Here is an 18,859-nt window from a genome sequence, read left to right as displayed (position 1 = left end):
AAAATCAGTATTTCCAGTTGTTGTTTACAAATAGCAAAGCAACCGTGCTTTTTCTCAACAGGAATACACAAGCTATCAACTGCAATAATGGCAGTGTTTAATGTCTTATGTATTCTCCATACTCTGGCGCATTAACAGTTTCTGCTTGCTCCACTCTTGCTGTTTTGCCGTGGTGATCCCTCACCAGTGACTGGATGGTTCAAGTAGCTTAAACAGACACCAGATCAGCTTGGGGAAATTATCCCTTGCACCTGACTGCAACAGGGATCAGCACTTGCTCTAAGGATGGGATTTTATAAAATGAATTATTAAGTGAAGCTTCTGCATCCCTTGCACCTGACTGCAACAGGGATCAGCACTTGCTCTAAGGATGGGATTTTAAAAAATGAATTACTAAGTGAAGCTTCCGCTTTTCCATAATCCACTCACTCCCATCTTCTTCAACATAAGATGCTGACAGTGTAGATCCTACTTTTGCCTTTCATAATCCAGATTTTGTAAATGTTGTGTTTAATTTGTCTCTAAACACAAGGTGGCAGCATTTTATGTAGTTTAACTGTTGGGCATTGGGGAGAGCTACAGATATTTTACATAAATCGGAGGTGGCAGAGGAGTTGATGCTTTTAGCAACAGAAAGAATGGAAGTGGCAAACTCATTTATATTGCAAATCTGCTCTTGGTGGAGGCATCCTGCCAGCAGGGCATTTAGGGCTTGCAAAGTCAAGCAGGATCACCAGACCATCACATATAGATGTTTGAAAGTGCAGTGTAATAAAGCTTCAGTGCAGAAATAATAACTTCCTCAGTGGCACCAGTAACATGTTTGATGTGCACATCCATAGTCAGAAGCACTCAAGTGAACCTACTGATGTAGTGGGTAAGTTGGGTCGGCAACATTTTTTTTTTAATTTTATTGTGGAAGCTGGGCATATTTTGAAAGCTGCTTTCATTAATAATTTGAGTAGTTTGCTCATAACAATTTTTTCCATGAGCAGGTTGTGAAAAATGTAATTTGAAATATTAATTCATTTTCCTTGACTTAATGACAACAACGTTATTCCATGGTAAAATGAGGTTAAACATTGGCTGGACTCATGATTCATAGTCTTCAAATATTTTTCTGATATAGGAAAGCCTCAGTAAAACTGAGGTTCAAAACCAAGATCTGTGTCTCTAATGAACACAGATATCCTGACTCAGATTGAACACCTTTTTTTTTCCCAATAGCCATTTATTTTGTTGCTGCATGTTGGAAATGCAACCTGCTCCTACCAAAATTGTGAAGAAAGAGCTAAGTAAGAAATTGAATCGGTTTATAATTTAATAAAGTACTTCGGATCTACCAATTCCATAGGCAATAAGACTCACAGAAAAAGGGAAATGTATGTTTTGTGACATTTTGTGGCTAGCTGGGAAAGCCCAGATGCTGAGGAAAGCCCAGCAGTGTTTTGTTGCTGTGGCAGATAAACTCCAGACCCACATTTCCCTGCATTGTTGGCATGCAATGGCCACAGCCCTGGACGTGAGGGAAAAAGTGTAGTGTCCAAGTCTTGTCACCTTCATCACAAAGGGTTAACTCCACAGAAATCTTTCTCTTCTCACACTTGTTCTTTTCCTCAAATTGATGCTTAAAAAATACACCTCCTTTTATCTTCTAAATAATTCTGATGCAAAGGTTTCTTCAGTGAATTCCAAACCTTTGTGCCTCTGGGACAGTCCAGGGTGTGACTCATAGATGGGACTTTTTGCATTTAAGTAAAACAGTGGACTGTTCCTCCATCTGGTATTAAACCTTGTCAAGAAAGACAGAATTTTGAAACACCAGCAGCCTTTGAGGGCCTTCACATGTAATACACATACAGGTGTGTATTTACCAGCCCAGCTTCTAAAACATGAACAAGTGAAGAACCTTGCCCGCTAAATAGGTGCAAAACTAGCACCAGATTTAACACTGTACCAGGCCAAGCAAGCTGCCCCTGCTCTCCAGACAGCCCTGCTTGTCTTCTGAAGGACAAATCACGGGGCTTGCAAACTTTTCACCTTCTGACATTAAATTATCCATCATGTAGGGATGTGTACTAACACCAGAAATGACATGAAGCATAATTCTGGTATTTTATCCCTGAAGGAAGTTAGGGTTTCTCTGCTGCCCTCAGTGGCACTTCTCCAACAGCCAAGTTCCTCAATCAGCTGCTGGCAGCAGAGAGATTGTTCTTTCTCCCCCATCTTTACCACATCTCCTTCTTTCCTTCAGTCCATCTAACAACATTTGCTTCATGAAGAGCACAACATATGAGACTCACTCCACCATTTCAGAGATAAAACCACTGCACAGCAATGCACTCTAAAGATTAAATACAACCTTTATTATGGGAACACCAACAATAGAAAAATAAAGAGCGTATCTTCTCATAGTAAGTTATTTTTAGCAGCCATACATTATAGCAAGATAGAAGTGATAAGCCAAGCCATGTTCATATATTCAAGATGCCAATCTAATTTCTCTTCCTCTTCCAACTGAATTAACAGCTGTTTCTTAATTTGCACTTGTTCATCAGAGAACAAAAAGGACTGAAAGAAATTAGACCTTACTTTTTAAACTCAGTGACTTGTCCAAGTGTGACATCATTGTGCTTCTGGGATGCCCTCATTCTGTCTTGGGTGTGCAAGAGACCCCAGCAAGAGGCAGGGCATGGGAGCTGCAGCAGAGCACCAGGGGCCACAGGGATGTGGGGATGCAGGGATGTGCTGACCTCCTTGTCCCTGTGATGGCTCCATGGCCTCCTGATCAGCACATGCTTGCACAGAAGCCAAGCTTTGCTTCCCTGGTGGATGCATCACATCATCAATGCACCACATCATCAGTGCATCACATCACCCTGATCAGCACCTTCTGGTTCAGGGCTGGGTTGGTCTGAGTCTGCAGCTGGGGCAAGAAGGGAGCTGGGGCTGCTGAGTCACTCTGGGACCCAGATGCAGCCTCATCTCCTCCCACAGCAGACAAAACTGCCCTGCTGCCCCATGGTATGGCTGTTATGACTCCCCTAGTATGCAAGCAGATCATCAAATATCCTCCTTTTGTATGGTGTTCTTTTAGGGACTTTTTGCTCAAGTTATTTCCTCGGACAAGATGTTTAAAAGAGCAAGTCTGGCAACACCGAGACTAATTACCCCTATAAAGTCTTCCCAGTGGGATGGAGACCTCAAACCCACTCTGTTAGATAAAAAAGTACCAGCTAAATATATTCCTAAATCTGGCAGAAAATAAACACGTGCGTTCAGCTTTTAGACCTGCACACAGCAGCTCAGGGAGCAGCTGGGCTGTCTGATTCTAATTCAGCATCAAATTTGGAGAGGCAACACTCCCTGCTATGCTGACACACATCCCTGCTGCAGGCTGGTTGGGTTTTGGGATTGGGGTGGAGGTGCCAGGATGGAGGCTGGGCCACAGCTGGGAGAAAGGCTGCGCTTCAAGGCTGGGATCTCCTGATGCAGTAAGGATTTCTCCAATGGACACACTTCTGCTGTAAAGCACTAACTGCATTGGATTAATTTTGCTGCAGCAATGTTGGCAGCAGGTCCTGGGAGCATCCAATTATTTCATTGGTTTGCACCACGTGCCAGTTAGAGCAAGCCCAGAGTACAAATGGCAGAATGCAGCTTCAGAAAAATAGCAAACAAAAACTAGCCAGAAAAAGCATAACAAATCAGGTAAATCTGAATCCAAACATTGTTCAATATCGAAAGGTTGATTCACTGTAGAAAGATAAAAACTGTGGGGAAAAATATTATTCATGCATCATTAGTAAAAATACCAGGTGTCACAATATTAACCACAGAATTTGCAGTCATTAGTAACTCTGTTCTGTCCTCATCAGACTTTTTTAAAAGACTGAATATTAACATAAAGCAATCTTTCAGAACAGAATAGGCAAATGCTATATCCATGTCAGCAGAAGTAACACAGATCACACAATCCAACAGTCCAAAGAACATGTGAAATGGGACTCAGCTTTGACAAGGGAAAGATGTCTATTGATCCCTGGCCAGAACAGCTTAGGGCCAGACCATGTGCTGAGCTTTTTAGGCAGCTTTTGCTGTTAAAATGTCCACGTGTAGCAGACTGGGACAGTGACATCCCTATGCAGGCACAGGCTCATTTTCAAACAGAAGCTCTTCATCTATTTACCTTTCCTCCCAGACATCTCATTTAAAAAAAAAAAAGGTGAATGCTTTAATTGAGTACAAAAATTTTCTTTCTAAACGACAGATTCTTAGTATTAAATAACCCTGAGAATTAGAGGCCCAGGGTCTGAGTCCAGTGGCTTCTTGTCTGCTAAGGGGGGAAGGAGGAAAGGAAAATGAACTCAGTAAAGCTCACTAAGCATTATGAACAGTGCTGGAGCCCTTTGCAAAAGAATAATTGAAATACTTACATTTCAATTTGAGTATTCAACTGAATACAGTCCAAATCACTGTGTCTGTATTCAAGGCTTGAAAGTTTGGTATCCTATTTCTTGTGCTGTTTTACCTTATAAATGTATTCAGCTGTTGCTGTGCTCACAGCTGGTTCTGATGTTTCTCCAAGTGTAAAAGGGCTTCAAAATTGTCTTTATCTTTCTTATTTATTGGTTCATTCAGACTCAAAGGGAACATTTCTAGAGAATGCTAATTACTTCCACAGCTACATATTATACTGATTATAGAGCAGTATAACCATGTTTCCTGGTTCACACAGACACACATCTCTAATTAATTCATAGAATGGAAGAATGTCTTTTCTTTCTTCATTTAAATAAGTAAACTTGCAATGGTGAAATTCTAGTAAAATATCAAAACTATTTTTAAAATACTTAAAGGAATATCTGACAAGACATAACCATCAATTTTATCCAGTGAAAATCCAGTGAGGTTCCATTACCATTAATAACAGGATTTTGGCCATTATTCATAGAAATTAAATTGGCTCCCAGCATTTCCATTTTGTTTAGATACAGATTAAACTGTCAAGGCATTTTTGTGTATGACTTCAATCTTTCTTTTGTTTAATGAGTGCCATTCCACAGTCCTTTTCCAGGTCAAACTTCTATTAGTAAAATTTCAGCCATTAGCCTAACTCCTTGGAGGAAGTGTGCTCTTAGTGAATATTATTTTCTCTTTGGCAAATGTTTCTGTACATAATTTCTTATCACCTTGATGTCACTTGCTTCAGAGAGCAGACTGTGTGGCACGTGCACATGTGCCTGTGTGTGTATGTGCACATTTCTGTGCATGTAAATCTTTTGTGACAAGGAGCTTTTCCTTGTTACAACAAAAGAACACAACTGGACTTAAATCTCAAAAGCAATTACTGTTCTCATGCCTTCATCATTGGTTTAGCAGGAAATAGACTACAAAGTATATCAGTGGAGTTGCTTTAAAGCAACTCCAAATGATTTCCTTATGAAAACCCAGCTGCTCAGCAGTGAGCACGCTGGAGAATACTCACTTTTGGGCAGAGTTTGTCCAAAGCCTGTGCAAGCTTTTATTTCCCACAGAAGTCCTGATCATACATCATCAGTGGACTTCCATTTCTCATGGACCTCGTGCAGGTGCCCAGTGGTGGTCACTGAATCCCAGGCATTCCCAGTGAGTGTGGCATCTTTCTGGATTAAGTGACCACCCTGTTGCCCCAGCAGAGGACATTTCCTGGGCTCATGTGGTTACTGTGATGGGTCCATGTCTGAGCAGTGCATCCTGAGCTCTCACAAGACCAGGAATGTATCAAGCTCCAGGGTAAGAGTCACAATTACCACCGTGTCTTTGCTTAGTGGGAGAACCCCAGGCACTTAGGAAGAGTAACTGTGTTGTAGGACTGGGGAGAACTTACTTGTGAGTGGAGACACACTGGACACTTCCCCTGAGATTTTGGCACACGTCGTGTTCTGAAAAAGCTTTCAGTGAGCTCTCAGTTAGCAGGGCTGTCTGGAGCTGTGGCCTCTGGTTTACTCACCTGAAGGTCAGACTTACATCTTTTGATAAATCTAAACCCCATCATTAACAAACCTAAAGGATTTTCTGAGGGATAGTGATACTGCTTGCTTTAAGCTATTTTTAGGAATCTGTCTTAGGTGATCTGAATTACCTCCTTTGTTGATAACAGAGAAAATTTAGGCTCCTCACTTTGGACTACATCTAAATTAGATGCTGAGAATAGCCTAAAGGAGAAGGTGTGAGTTCTCTCCTCCCCACATTAAAGAAATTCCTTCTAGAAACATTCATTAGCTGAAAACACATGGTGTCATCTCACTTAAAAATGTGGCTTCAGGACAGGGAGATTGCTGGGCAGAAGCAAAAACTCCTGTGACTTCTGTGCTTGCTGCACACATTTGGAAGCACAAGGGCACCTCAGATGCGTTCGTATCCTCTGTGTGGCTTCCTCCTGGAGATCAGGAAGGTGGCAAACACAATGACAAACAATCCCAGGATACTCAGGCTCACTGCAATGGGAGCTACTTTGCTGTTTCTATCAGGAAAACATTCTTCTTCTGAAAAGAAAAGGAGATCAGAGAATGTTATAGCAGAACACCATACGCCTAAACTGTTCATCTGTATTCCAGAAAAGGTGGCAAATACAAGCCAGAAGTTCTCAAACCCTTGCTTTCTTTTGTATTTTCTTTCTTTTTCCTAAGCTATCCTTGCTACACTTTTTATCTGTGGTGAGCCTTATCTCAAGAAAACCACCCTTGCCCCTTCTGCAGTAGCTCTGTGCTTCCCTAGAGAGTGGCTCTTCTCCCTCACATCTGCAGGAATTGTTTCACCACTCAGCACACACACAGCAGGAGCTTTCTTCCCAAAAGCAGATGAGGAGCATCACAATACAAAGTGCCAGTCTGAAAGAGCAAGACACAGCCTGCATAGTCAAAAACTGCTCCTGTGTGACATCTGATTGCTCCTTCCCAGTGAAGAGGGTCAGGCCAGAGACAGAAGCCCATACTCCAGCACATCATTAGTGCAGTAGGGATCCTTGTTAAGTCAGTGTTTTCTAAGAAAAATCAAACTCTAATTGTTCTCTCTCTTTAATTCAGAATATTTGTGGATAATGGTGGCTAACTCAGAACAGTCAGAGATTAGGAAGGCAGTAGCTGTGGACATAGTCCAGGGATTTGCTTTAGCAGTACCTTTGCAATTTTGTTGTACATATGATGATATCAGACACAAATCATATCTTTGAAGGACCATCCAAAGATATTACTCCAAAAATACCTCTTAGCTACAGAAAATGCAATCCTGGCTTCCTCAGCCTATTCCTACCTAAATGGATATTCAAATCATGCTCTGATTAAACAGAAACTTATTACTTTAAAGAGAACTTCTAGACTGAGGTAAATTGGCGGCTTTCCTATGGAGAGACTGCACCGCGTGGGTCTGACAGAAATGGAAAATTAACCAGTAACAATGGCAGGATCAGCCTCAAATTCAAAATACAAGTGCAGTCCTGAGAGTGAAGGCAATGTCTGGGAACGACCACTAATGTGTTACCCCAGAATTGGATCAGACCTACATCTTCCACTGGATCTCCAGGGAAAGGCAGGCCTCTGTCATGTGCTGCGAGTGGCACCTGCAGAGCAAACTGTTTTCTAAGGTCAGCCAAACCCCACAGTGCATCCCTGCTCAGCAGCAAATCCAGTTTATAGCGAGGATATGAGGGAGATCCAGTACCCTGTGCCCCTCTCACTCCCTGTGACTGTTCCCAGGCAGGTTTCAACAGCGCTCTGAGATGAAAACCTCAGCTGTTATTCCATGACTGTGCTGGCACACGTTGTAGCTTGGCTTGGGTTTTTCCCCATGGGAATTTTACACTGTCAGTGGGCAATGAGCCCAGGGAACATGTGGAGGCCATGACATCATGTCACAGCTCCTGAGCCTCCACATGGCTCTTCCCAAAGTCTGATCCTCTTCTGCTCTAATCCAGATGGTGATGCAATGCCACAAAGCCAAAGGCATGAGCATTCTATTAGAGGTTGCCTTTTAAAAGCTCTGTCTGGTTAATGTAACCTGCTGATAAATGAGCTGAAAAGTATTTGCATCTAAGTGTTGTAAAAGCCAGAGATGTTTGAATTGGCCATTCTGCTTTGATGAAACATTGGGAATGAAGGAATGAACTCTGTGAACTCTAGGGATTGTGTCTGATACACTGAAGTACAGAAGGCCCTTTTACAGTTTTCCAGACTCAAACAGATCAAGCTATTGATATAAGACTGTAATCTGTACAAAACTGTAAGGAACTTGAAACCAGTGACCATTAATGTTTTCTTTTTGTTCCCCATTTAAAGATAAGCAAATCAGGAGCAACAGAAGTGAAACTATCAGTCTTGAGACACCCGAAGGTAGGAGGCTGGTGATGGTGTGTTTAGTCATTCCTTCGCAGGGGATTTTCTCTTTCAGAATCTGCATATGCAGCTGATACACAAGAGTTTCATGACTGTTTTATAGCCACAGGGGAATAATTTCAGAGGTGGGAGCTGCTTTCTCAGCTCTCTGATTAAGAGCAAAACTGATTTAAATTTGTATATGGTATTGACTAGCAGAGATTAGTCTGACTTGGAGGGGGAGAGAGAGAGAGAGAACAGAGAACATCTTTGTCTGCTGAGTCTCTCCTAGAGGTGAGGACATACCTAATCCCATAATTAAAGTCATTCATTGTACACATTTGAATGGGAATGTGGGGACCAGATGGGATCCCATGAGTTCTTCCAGCTCTGTGTTATCCCATGAAAATTCTTCATGAGAATGAGAGCATAGATGGGATTCTCAGTGTGGAGAAGGACCATGTCTTTAAAAAGCCCCAAATGTTGTTTTCCATTATATTCCTTTCAGAATGGAAAAGGTAACCAAAATGGTGACCCAACAGAAGAAGGATTGGTCATACAGAGCCAAACTGGGTCAAAAGACAGATCTAAAGTAAAAGGAAGAATACAGGGGCAATATTTGGTAAGCATGCAGAAAGACAAGTGCAGAAGAGAGAATGTTTTACTGGTGCATTTGAAGGGCTGGAGAGCTGGTCAGCCCCTCTGGGCACCTGAGTCCTTGTATGGAAATGCTCTGAGAGGAAGCCACAGAAATGAGAAGATGGACAGCTTGAAAGAGACCACAGGGTCCCACTGAGTCCCCTTCTCTGGTCACTGTCTCTTACTGATATACCTGACTGCCTCTTTGTGGCACTTCTCTAAGAAAAGATGAAGTGAATAAATTAACATCATGTTTAATTCTGAAGCTGGGAGTGGGCCAGTTGTGCCCCTCCTCAGGAGCAAATTTCATCATGTCTAGACACAGCTGCTCTGAAAATATCATCCTGCATTCACAAATATCCTTTATTAGCTGGCAGTTTTGCTGCTGCTGCCGTGGGACAGTATGAATATCAGGAGTCTTTAAAAATAGCTGAAATCTGACTATATTGAGAACAGTGACCTGGAAATGAACTTTGCATATTGGGGTTTGGGCAGTGCACTGGTGGTGAACACACCTCTGCTTGTTCCAGGAGAAAATGGATGAAGAAGAAAATCGTGTCTGTGGAGTTGAACATTTTTAATGAGAAGGTGAAACAGAAGGTACTGAAGGCAGGAGGGAAAGATATTTGTCCATCTTCCATATGTAATAGCACTGTGTTGGAAATGACTCAGGAGAGGCTGAGAAAACAGCAGTGAGACGTGTATGGGTACAATTTAGCAGATTACATCCATCAGGCCACCAGAGTGCTGACAGTGTAGACCTGGGAAGGGTGGAAAAGTATCCTTCTACTCACCTTTTCCAAACTGGTTACCCACAAAGTCAAACGCCTGCAGCTGCATATCAACAAAGAGGATCTGGAAGTTCCTCTCCAAGGGGAAGATTTGCCTGCTGACACACTTAAAGGAATTCCCCAGCTTTGTTGTGAACAGCTTCTCATTTAGGGCTGCATAATAAAGCATACCTGGAGGCCAGAGAGAGACAGAAGAGAATCCACAATGACTCCACCGTAACCAACATCCTTCTCAGGTAAAATGGTCCCAGAGGTGACTAGAGTATGGATATGTTCTCCATAAACGATCATTTATTCTTCTTACATGTTTAAATGAGTGCTTTAACTATCAACGAGCAACTCAGCTGAGCTTAGGACTGAAAAAGTGGCTAAAACTTCAGATGCTTCTTCAAATCACATTTTAACAAATTGAGTCTGCAAGAAGGGCTTAAAATGCTCACAGGAGCAGGCAAGGTTTGAAGTAATCTCTATTCTGAAAGAGTGGGGCAGAGAAAGCTATTGAGATCAAAAAGAGAATGTAATAATAGTGATGTAACTGCAGCCAGGTCCCTTCTCTTCCATTTTTATACCATAAGATTTAGGTGAATGATATATTGAAAGATTGATAAAACATGTATTTGCAAAATCCAGTGTTTTAAAGATCTGAAAACTTATCCCACACCCACAACAGTTTGATATGAAATTAAGATAGAGTAAAATCACTGACCTTCAGAGGATAACTGTATTCTGCTCTCAATTTTAGTGACAGAGTAACTTGGAGCTTCCTGCAAAAGAAGATGTATCTTTATACATACTCATAGAAGATGTATCTGTATACATACTCATATTTGCAGGGAAAAGAAACACAGCTTATCTCAGCAAAATGGTCATAAAGAATTTCCCAAAGAAACACTTTGTAAATCATCTTTGAGACCCAAGAATCAACTCTCTTGCATGTATTTTTCTTTTCTGAATCTTTGCTGCTACCAGTTTTGCTCAGTTCAGTGAAATGGGACCATGCAGATGTCATTTTACACAAACAGCTCAAGCTGGGCAGTCATGAGATACTTGTGATAACCAAAAGTAGGAAGATTGCTGACATGGAAAGCACCTGGTACAACAACACAGAACAAGATTCCCAGCCAGGCTGCGTGTGCCCTGAAACCCTGGTGCAGCCTGGACACCATCCTGCCCTGGAGTGTCAAAGGTTGAGAGCCAGCCCTCAACCCCCTTCCCAGGAGGAACTTCCCCTGGTATCAGTACTGGAGTAGAATGTGATGCCTCATGCAGCAGCCCTGCTGCCCAGTGGAATTCCTGCTGTGAGCACACAGGGACTGGTGAGTGCAGCTGGTGCATAAATGGCAGTAGACAGGAATGTCTCCTGTGCTCCCAGTTAAAAACTGCTAGGATGGAGAGGGAATATTAAAGAAAGAAATACACCAGAAAAGAGGTTGTCAGCATTATTCCAGCTGAAAGACATAATTAGGTGACACAAGACCATTTTTGGGTGCCAGTGCTTTTTTCTGTTTGGCCACAGTTGAAAACTTTGCTTGGGGAAAACACCTGCTCCTACTTCACATCTTGTGGGTTGGTTACACAACTTCCTTTTTTCAAGCCCTTTGCAGAGGCCACTGGAGTGGTGAGCACTCACCAGCCCCTCTCCTCTGCCACCCCAGCCCTGGGGCAGGAGCCAGCTCCTCTCCCACCAGGGACAGCCACAAGTGCCACTGCTGGAGCACTCGTGCTTCAAAGCACCGAAAGAGGCTGTGGGGACCAAACACAAAAAGCCAGCAGCAAATTGTTTTCTTACTAACTCGAATTTCAAAGCAGTCCAAGCTGAGCCCTGCTATGCTCTTGAGGCTTATCTTTAAGTGGAGGGTGCATTGTCTAATGCTGTGCCAAAAACCACGTTTTTCAGGGCAAGGCAGGTCAAGCACCTCCTGACATTCACATCACTCTCCTTAGCACTGCTGCAACCTGGGCCTTTCCTGGGTACTTGAATCCCCAGCCTTTCTCTAAGGATTCTTGTAACACCAAAAATGCTCCTCTTGTTGCAGGAAGCACATTTAAAGCAAACACTCAGGGTCTGAACTGATCCTTTGTTTTGAAAGACCTCCTTCATTTTTTAACCCTACTTTTCCTCTGCAGCTCTTGGAAAACTTTTTGCCAGAAAATAAAGATGACTACAAATCAAAATATTTTCTCTGTTCAAGAATTAATTACACATGTGGGGTATAATTTGCTGTTCCGTCTTGGACTTTCTATGAAAATGACTGATTAACCATTTGTATTTTTCTTAATTGTCTCTAGTTTGGGCTTGGAACCAGGCTGCAAGACTGACACTTTAGCACGATTAATTGGATGACACAGATCAGCAGTGATGGCCAGATGCAGCCCTCAGCTGCTGTGGGGCTCCAGGACATGGCCTTGATGTTCATTACACCTGCCAGAGTCTGATGGGATCCAACCTGTGCCGTGTTCCTGCCCATTAATGACTTTATATACAGTGTTAGTTCTGGTTGACCTCTGCTGGCATCATCACCCAGCCCTTTACAGCTTTCAGTAAATAGTGCTGCCTCACAAAATGTGCAAATGTCTGAGTTAGCAAGAGGATGGCTGCACTCAGGGATTTTCTCCTGTGCTTGTAAAACCTGCAGCAGTCTTGGTAGCTTGTGTTAAAGCCACACCTACCTGTGATGTGGCCCCAGTGGGGAACATAGAATTAATAGATACAATGTCAAAAACAAAGCTGAGTTTCCCACTGTGTAAGCAGGAGGTCCCATCTTGCTCAAGTTTCTGTGTGTGTTTATAGGTCTCCCTAGTATGGGGTATTTTAAGGCCACTTATCTACAATTTTGTTCTTGCAGTTCCCTTGTTTAGAATTTTCCACTTGGAAATTAGATGAAATTAGAGTCCCTCAGCTGTGGATGTGTCATGGCTCCTGGGCACTTAAAACTGCACAGGCTGTCCTTTGAGTTTGACAACCCCAGCTGGCTCTTAGGGGAAGCAAATGTTTGAGAGCAACTTGAGGGTGAGTCAGAGCTCCCAGCACACCTTGTTCCTGCACTGCAGTCCCAAACCCCCTCCCTCTGCACCACTCCAGTGCAAACAGCAGGCCTGGCCTTCCCTCCCATCAGACTTTTACCTATGCAAAAAAGAGACTCAGATTTTGCTTGGCTGTTCCTAGAGTTTGTGTTGCTTGATGGGCAGCTTTAACACTGCTCTCTGGAACTTTCTGTCAGAGGATGGCAGAGCTGTGCTCATCCTTCACTTCCAAACTGAAAGTTCAGACAGACCTGATTTAACACTGAAGTCAGCTGTACTGAGAGCACAACGTTGCACCAGGCAGCTCCAGAGGTATTTCCCAGCCTGAATTAATTAAACCATGGTTCTATGGTTCTAGCCCTTTGGGAAGAGCAGGAGTAACCATGCAGTTATTTACAGATGGAAAACAAGCACAGAGATAGATAAATGCCTTTTCCCACAGCTCAAGATGGATCAAAGCCAGCCCAAGTTTTGCTTCCCGGTCCTAAACATTCCTTCCCTCTAAATGCAAGAATTACCTTTACAAAGGTGAAGTTTACAAATCCTCCATTAAAAGTTAAGTTCAGCTCAGACTGCACCATCCCACAGCTCCCAGATATCTTTGTCACATTAGGGTTGACAGTCACATATTCCATCTGCTCCTGTAGAGAGAAGAGATATGGCAGTGCTGCTGATGAAGAGCAGGGGGAAACTCAAAAGCGAACATGCAGAGATTTAATAACTTTAAAACATGCAGAGATTTGCCCTTTTTTTGCCCCCAGGCTCTGCGTGGCTGAATGAACCAGCCAGTGGTGGTGGCAGCCAAAGTGCTGCCTGCCAGGGTCGTTCCCCACTCATAAATCAGCACTGGTGGTTGTCTGACACATCACTGAGCTGTTCCAGTGCATTAGGCTGGCAGGAAATATTTGGTTTCTGTTCATTCAGTGAACTGATATGATTCAGGCAGGGCCAGATGAGTACAAATGGTAATTTAGAAAGAGGGAGCACCCTATGTTATTATAAACATCCTAATATGGTCTGGTGAGGGTGGGAATCCTGCTCTTTCTCTGGCTTTTGCCAGGACAAGGGATGAATATTCCCTTTACCAACATTAGACAGTCATCCAGTGTTAGAAATATTCAGATATCAAACACAAATATTTGTAGTTGTAACAGGGATGGCTTGAGCATAAGAACTCCAGAGCCTGAGGATGTAGCTCCACGTGCTGTATTAATGGAGGCTACAAAACCTTAAGCCTGAGGGACAAAATTGCCATTTCAGGTTGTATGACATCTTTTTCTGAATCTTTCTCAGTGGATCACTTCTAGGACCAGCTCTGCAGGACCTGAAAGTTCCCGTGATCCTGAAATGTCCTTACATCAGCATTCAGGACAACCCACCTCTAAAGCCAAGTCTGCGAGCTGGCAGTTTCTTCCTTTTGTTGCAACTCATGGTGTCAAGCTCTTACCTGAGGTCAGTTCAGATTTTAACTCATCTCCCATTCTGGGAAGCACAAATAACCCTGCAGGCTGATCTCCTGCCCCAGCACCACTCCCACAAAAATATCACTGAGGTAAGAAAGCCCCTTTACGTCCCCTTGGCATCGCCCTCACACAGGCCAAAGCACAGCAGCTGGGACGCTGTGGCACATGGGGGGCCTCGGACTGGCAGCAAACCACTTATTTCAATCACAGTAAAGCTAATTCTGAAAATGGCTCGGAAAGAGGAAGAATGAACCCCAGCCAATGAATAAAATCACCGCCAAGCTCAGCTCCCTGTACCTGCTCTACATTTCGAGCCATCAGCTGCAGGCCCATGACGGCTTTGACGCAGGTCCCGTTCCCGCCGGAGAGGCTGTAGGTGCCTGTGGGGATGGCGGAGGGCTGCGGGGCGGGCCGGGGCTTCGCTGTGCTGCCAGGGGACGATGTGGGGGCTGTCTGTGTCCCTGTGTGGGTGGCCGCTGTGCTGCCAGGGGACGATGTGGGGGCTGTCTGTGTCCCTGTGTGGGTGGCCGCTGTGCTGCTCACGGCTGTGGTCTGTCCCTGTGCCCGTGTGCCGGGCCCGGCCCTGTGCGTGCCGCTGGCTGCAGGGGCGCTGGTGGCGGCTGTCCCCGCCGTGCTCGGTGTCCCCTGCTCCAGGGAGGTGCTGGTGGCCGCTGCCGCAGTCCCTGTGGGTGTGCTGCCGTGCCCGGTGGAGGACACAGAGGTTGTGCTCCTCTCTGCAGCCGTAACCCCGGCCGTGCTGGGGCTGTCTGTGGGCGCTGTGGACACGGTGCCTGCTCCTGCCCCGGCCGCCCCGGGCTGCCCTGGAGCCGATGCTGCCTGGAGCTGCTCCGGTGTCTGCTCAGTGGTTCTGTGGCTCACGGGTGTTGTTTGAAGAAGGCCTGTGCTGTTAAAATGAGCTGTGGTGCTTTGATGGGGTGAGGAATGATAAAAGGAAAGTGGCTGAGCAGAAGTAGCCGCTTGGTGGAAAGACGTCGTGTCTGGAGAGCGTTCGACCCCCAGGGCCGCTTCAGCAAAGCAGGAGGAAAACACTGCAAAGAAACCGAAGTCAGTGGTCTAGAAACCTTTACATTTCACTTTTATGTGGATAACCACAACATACCTGCACTGGCTTTGTTATCAAATGGGTGATACTGATGCCTTAAGTTTTAGCTTTCATGTTTTCAGATTGTGTGCTGCCTATTACTAACACCTAATATCACTCATATTAGGTGTTAGTAAGCTCTCCTTACAGAGTAGGTAGACAAAAGCAAATCCTTTCCTGCAATCTCACAAGTTCGTCAATTTATTCATTTATTTGTTGTCACTCATCATGACAAGAGATTTTCAATAACAGCTGAATTCACAAAACCTAACCATTTTTGTATATATATAAACTAAGTAAGAATAATAAAACTTACTGGGATTTGAATCAAATTCAACATAAAAATCAAAGAAACAAGAGCAGATGCACAGATCTTAACCCTTACCACAATTTTCCCTTAAAATGGCTATGCTGGAGAAGAGCAGAAATGTCAATGTAAGTACTCCATACTCCTAAAATTGCCTGGGTTTCACTCTGAGCTGTACAGAACATATCTGACTGCCACTTCAGGTGTTACCATCAAAGTGCAACTTGAGACAGTTGAAAAGCCTCAAAAAAAAAGTGATTTTTTTTCTCAAAATGCACCTAAAAAAGCATAATTCATATGAACTTTAGTTTATTTTCTCCCTTTCCCCTGTGCTTTACCACAGCTGGTGCAGAGCTGTTCAGCAGATGACTGATCTCCTTCTGGGGCCAGGGGAAAGCCAGAGCAGTTGCCATGCACCACTTATGGGTAGCTGCATCCAAGTGTATCAGCATGATAAAAACAAGAAAAAAGAAGCTGAAATTTTCACTCTTTCTTCCCCTCTAAGACTGTGAAACAACCCGTATTTAAATTTACACAAGTCTGTAGGTCTTAGTTTTCAGTTCACAGATTGGTTTTGATTACTGATCAGGTAACACAGATGTAGAAAGAAATATTATTGAAGAGATATTAGAATGCCACACCTAGCTTTTAAATGAAACTCCTCATACCTTTTAAATAAAACTTTTTGGGGTTGAAAATATCATTTCAACCCAATAATTTTTCATTATTCAGCCAGACAGGGTTGCTTGAGGGGTAAAGCCAGAAATGGTTTTGGGATGACCCATGGCTCTTGCTCACTGGCTGACTACCAGACTGTTACTCCAAGCATTTTGGGCCTTGTGCCAGTGCACGGCCACACTGCTACATCCACTGGCTTGGCCTGTGTTCCCAAAAGGCATTTGGCCACATCAGCTCCCGGGGATGGGCAGGGGTCTCTCTCCAGCTGCACCCATTGGCACTGGCTGTGTTTGGGTGGCTGCTGGAGGTGGTTTGGGGGCTCTGCCCATGGGGTCCCTGACCTACCCTGCAGCTGAGGCTGGGAAAGCTTCTGTGGCTCCTTGGCATGGCCACACTCCTCTCTGGGAGCCTGGCTCTGCTCAGAAAGCAGCCGTGAGCTCCCCCAGCACAGCCTTTTTGTGGCTCTGCCTGCAGAACAGGCCACAGAAACTCGAGGAATGGCAGCTCTGCACCCCCAAGTAGTTCCCTTTTGTTTTCCTCCCATAAAGCCAACTCAGACCTTCACACAAGCAACATTTTGCTTGAGGGATACAAGTACCCTGGGGTGTATCTCCCAGAGCAAGCAGCTGCAGTCCCCTTGTGTCACTTCAGCACCAAAATTGTGTGTAATGGATGCCAAGGGCTGTGTGAGAGCCCTGACAGCCTCCTTGCAATGCTTCAGAACAAAACTCTCGGAAATGGACCAGCACAGTTCTCAGAAATTCACTTCCCAGTCTGGGCCTGGAGATCCCTTTTTGTGCTCTGGTGACAAGTTTTGGTCACAAGGAACATCAGAGCTCTGCTCCTGAGTGGGAAGCAGAGTGCTCAGTGCCATGGCCTGGCTGTGCCATTTCTCAGCCTGTACTGGGGTACGTGACAGAAACTCTTACTGGGGATTTTTTTCCCCTTTTCATCTAACCACACTCATCTGTTCTGCCCAGTGGCTTTGTTCTGCTTTCTGCTGCCAGGGAAATGCTCCTGTTTAGTTTACTGATTCTGAGTGGATGCAAAACCTGACCCAGCTCCTATAATCAGTGAAAATGCTTTCACCAGCCTTGGCTGCTTTGGTTTGCTGGAGGAATTGGAAAAGCACCGAGATTTTCTGAGAGGTTTCAGTTCTGTCATAGCTTCCCTCCAGTCCATTTGACCTTTATCCCTTCAGCACGAATTATGTTTCATTCCCTGTCTGCATAGAAAGACTTGACTTTGTGACATTAATAAAACATCACTACGAATTATTAAAGTAAATATCAAAACCAGGTAAGGAACAGAGGAAACAAGCTCTTTCTTGTCAAAAGTGGTTGCTGACCACTGAATTATTAGTGTTGCTTCTCAGTCTGATCTTGCCCTCCCTTTCATTCGTGTGTCTTGGAGCTACTTCAGCTGACTTTGGCTATGAAGCAGGCATAGGAAAGCAGAGATAAAGCAGGAGCTGCTCATGGTCGAGTCCCTGGGCACTTTCCCTGCTCATGGACTGGGAGGGGGCCGGGGGCTGCTCCTTGTGTGATCCCTGTGCACTGATGGCAGAACTCACCCAACAGCAAGCTCAAACCCTTGGCCATTCCACAGATTAAATCATATTTTGTCCCTCTTCACCAGGAAAATTTGGTGCTGCTGCAGGTGGTGAGCAGTGACTTAAAAGCACTGGGAGATTCCCTTCATGTGTATGGCTCCCCAGATTTTCACAGAGCAGCATCAAGGATCAAGTGGTGACTCTGATGGGCTTTGTCATTGAGAGAAGCCCCAGCCTGTCTTCTCCAAGCCCCTGCCTCACTCCTGCTTTCCTGATCCTGCTCTGCATCTTGCAGTGCAGATAAATTAATGACTCGAGCAACACTTCCTTAGTTTTTTTCTTTCCTGCTTGTCTCACTCAGGATTTTCAGTTAGTTCTGCAGGACTGGAAATTATTTTTCATTAAGACAAGCAAAGCCAGAAAAGTCGGCTTCTAACATGGCTTTGAACTGACTCCTTCACACAGAGTTCAAGGGAAAATATAGAGCAAAACATCAAAGCAAGTGTATACCAGCTGCAATTAACAGCAGTTATGCTTATTTCTTGCCAGTGGGACTTTACTGAAAGCACCCTTAGCGTTACCAACAAAACTCTTCAAAGGTTTGAGTCTGCTGGGTGCCGTCCTGACTGCAAGGGAATAAACCTGGCGTAATGTGCCGTTTTTCAGGTAGAAATGACGCTGTTACTCACCGCAGGCGAGGGTCAGCCAGATGCGGTGCCGTGCGCTCCTCCCCATGGCCAGCGCGGCTGCGGGCTGAGCGCTGCTCGTCCCCGGGGAGCGGTGCAGAGGAAACCCAGCCTTGCCGCGGACTCCAAAGTTTCACTCGGTGCAGGGAGTGCTCAGTCACATGGCTGGGCAGGAGGTGGAGAGAGAGGGGGAGAGCGATGCCTCTCGTCTGTAAACTCACGCAGAAGGAAATAAATGATGGTTAGGAAAGAAAGTGAAAAGAGAA

At 44.6% G+C, this 18,859-nt stretch overlaps 1 protein-coding gene across 1 annotated transcript; it reads right to left on the bottom strand.

Moving 5' to 3' along the window:
- Positions 1 to 2,345: 2,345 nt before the first annotated feature.
- Positions 2,346 to 18,722, bottom strand: LAMP3 (lysosomal associated membrane protein 3). Its single transcript, XM_063407962.1, has 6 exons — positions 18,597 to 18,722; positions 14,566 to 15,317; positions 13,324 to 13,446; positions 10,488 to 10,545; positions 9,785 to 9,952; positions 2,346 to 6,527 (listed from the first exon to the last, which is right to left on the bottom strand). Exons 1-6 carry the CDS (start codon positions 18,640 to 18,642, stop codon positions 6,388 to 6,390), a joined length of 1,287 nt encoding a protein of 428 aa, XP_063264032.1. The 5' UTR covers positions 18,643 to 18,722; the 3' UTR covers positions 2,346 to 6,387.
- Positions 18,723 to 18,859: the final 137 nt, after the last annotated feature.

Source organism: Prinia subflava, chromosome 11 (assembly GCF_021018805.1).
Source record: "Prinia subflava isolate CZ2003 ecotype Zambia chromosome 11, Cam_Psub_1.2, whole genome shotgun sequence".
Classification (NCBI taxonomy): Eukaryota; Metazoa; Chordata; class Aves; order Passeriformes; family Cisticolidae; genus Prinia; species Prinia subflava.
This window is presented reverse-complemented; position numbering and strand designations above follow the sequence as displayed.